This window comes from Habropoda laboriosa, unplaced genomic scaffold (assembly GCF_001263275.1).
Source record: "Habropoda laboriosa isolate 0110345459 unplaced genomic scaffold, ASM126327v1 scaffold41, whole genome shotgun sequence".
NCBI classification, from domain to species: Eukaryota; Metazoa; Arthropoda; class Insecta; order Hymenoptera; family Apidae; genus Habropoda; species Habropoda laboriosa.
The window spans coordinates 1200777-1201908 of NW_017100164.1; the positions used below are offsets into that span (position 1 = coordinate 1200777).

Genomic DNA, 1132 nt, shown 5'->3' on the forward strand with positions numbered 1-1132 from the left:
AACGACAGTGCTATTTGCATGTACAACGACCACGAGGCGCTCTGGTGTCATCGTAGATTCCTCGCGTGTCTTCTTGTCCGTTTCATGGCATCGAATATACGTTCCTGCCATAGGGAGGAGTGTGATACCGATGGTCGATCTATCGGCGAGTTGACAGATGTGAAGGATGTTCAGAAAACATTAGATACGACGATTGACCAGGAGGCTTTGTGTCAGGAGTTTCTCGTTCGAGCGTTTCGCGCGCGTACCGACCAGATCGCTGACCTCGCCAACAAACGAGATCAACACGAACGGATGTTGGTAGAAAGGTTCTTTAAGTTTCTACAGAGTATTGGATTTGAAATGAGATCGTGATCGCGTTGTGCCGCGCCGTGTTTCCAATTTTGAACAAACGATGACGTATGCGCAATAAGACATGTAATATCCTATTGGTTATCTGGGCATAGATCGACATGCCACTTTAAAAATCACGCAATAATTCTTATTCCGTATTCCACGCAGACGTATCTCCGTGGCGTATACTCTATTCATGAATTGTATATCTCAATAGTGCTCTCTCGTCTGACCCGAACTCTCGCGCATAAACGATGTCGTAGCGTCGTTTCGATATAACGTAAGATCTAATGTACAACGTAGATGAAGAATGGAACTTGTATCGATACTTATTTTTGAAACGTTTACCGTATATCGTTTGAGGGAATTTTCAGTAACTGAACCGCCGATATACAGGGTGATTTGTCTAACTTAATCACTGTAAATTACTCGTAAATCCATTCTCATTTGGCATATAAACAATATAAAGATATAATAATCATTGTACCGTATGTCTCCTTGGAATTCACATAATTTCTGTTTCATATATTTTCCCGTACAGCGAATGCAGTTCACGAGTTACGCGAATCATCCTGTATTGTATCGTAATAATCAAAGGTAAAAGGGAATAAAACAAGAATCGGGTGGCGTTTGATTTTCTAAACGTCACCCGCTGTTCAAGAGAATAATTATACTATGGTTGCGTGATATACAGGAGAAAAAAAGTGTCTTTTGAGGCTATAGGGAAGTATTATTCGCGAGAAAAAAATGTGTATAGTCGAACGTTGATAAAATACGAGACGAATGGAGAAGAAAAAAA

At 40.6% G+C, this 1132-nt stretch overlaps 1 protein-coding gene across 1 annotated transcript in view; it reads left to right on the forward strand.

The window, feature by feature from the left end:
- LOC108578578 (protein prenyltransferase alpha subunit repeat-containing protein 1) overlaps positions 1–564 on the forward strand; it is a 4287-nt gene extending 3723 nt beyond the window's left edge. The window contains 1 exon segment of the mRNA XM_017941943.1: positions 1–564. This exon segment is cut by the window's left edge and continues 22 nt beyond it. Coding sequence (XP_017797432.1) covers positions 1–354 — 354 coding nt within the window. The 3' untranslated portion in view covers positions 355–564.
- Positions 565–1132: the final 568 nt, after the last annotated feature.